At 57.9% G+C, this 795-nt stretch overlaps 1 protein-coding gene across 1 annotated transcript; it reads left to right on the forward strand.

Moving 5' to 3' along the window:
• Positions 1-16: 16 nt before the first annotated feature.
• ACA1_324170 (uncharacterized protein) lies at positions 17-778 on the forward strand (the record flags this gene model as incomplete). The annotated part of the gene is made up of 5 exons (XM_004349982.1): positions 17-53; positions 121-257; positions 331-477; positions 565-732; positions 770-778. 5 exons carry the CDS (start codon positions 17-19, stop codon positions 776-778), a joined length of 498 nt encoding a protein of 165 aa, XP_004350032.1.
• Between the last annotated feature and the right edge of the window lie 17 nt (positions 779-795).

Consider the following 795-nt stretch of genomic DNA (forward strand, 5'->3'; position numbering starts at 1 on the left):
CTTCGTTTCCACCCACATGGACGCCGAGTTCGAGCTCGTCACGAAGCCGCCAGGTACCGTCGGCCACCTCACAATAGCCTCAGAGCGCCATTCTGACTGACGTTCGTCGTGTGGTAACAGCCAACGCGATGATCCAGCCCTCGCAAATGTACGAAGTGACGGTGGTTGGACTCGAGGTGCAAGTGCCCCGCACCAACTCCTACATTCTCCACCCGTGCGACCTACGCGTCTCGATCACGCATCACCTTCCCACCAAGGTTCTCTTCCCATTCGTTTCCTATTCGATCGGCCAACACCAACCTGATTACATCTCTTATTGCGCCAACAAAGGAAAAGAAGGTTTCGTTCGACATTGAGGTGAGCGCGCAGGAGCTGATCTCCCGGTTCGGCAATAGCCATCTAGTGGCCCTCTCACAACTTCGCTCACTCGCCGCCGCGTTCGCAAGTGCCACGGATAAAACGCCAACCGTTGCCCCGGTACCACACCCACATGCCTTGCACAGTGTAATGCGCGATACGGTGATTCGTGTGCGGGTCCTAACTCTTCTTGCATGGACGTTGCAGCCTACGGTAGGGCAGGGTGACATTGACCATACCAATTGCGGCAAAGCGGCTCATCCGTCCGCCATCCCGCACCAGTGGCTGCTGATCCACAGCCTCAAGATGGCGTCCGAGCGAAACCGCCGGCCCACCGCCTATGAGGTCACCTTCTCCGACGACCAGTCGCCCACGGTACCACCACATGCCATTCTCCCAGACAGACGCGCAGGTTCTCTGACTTCTCTGAGCACAGAG

The sequence above is a fragment of the Acanthamoeba castellanii genome (genome assembly GCF_000313135.1).
Source record: "Acanthamoeba castellanii str. Neff unplaced genomic scaffold scf7180000084470, whole genome shotgun sequence".
NCBI lineage: Eukaryota > Discosea > Longamoebia > Acanthamoebidae > Acanthamoeba > Acanthamoeba castellanii.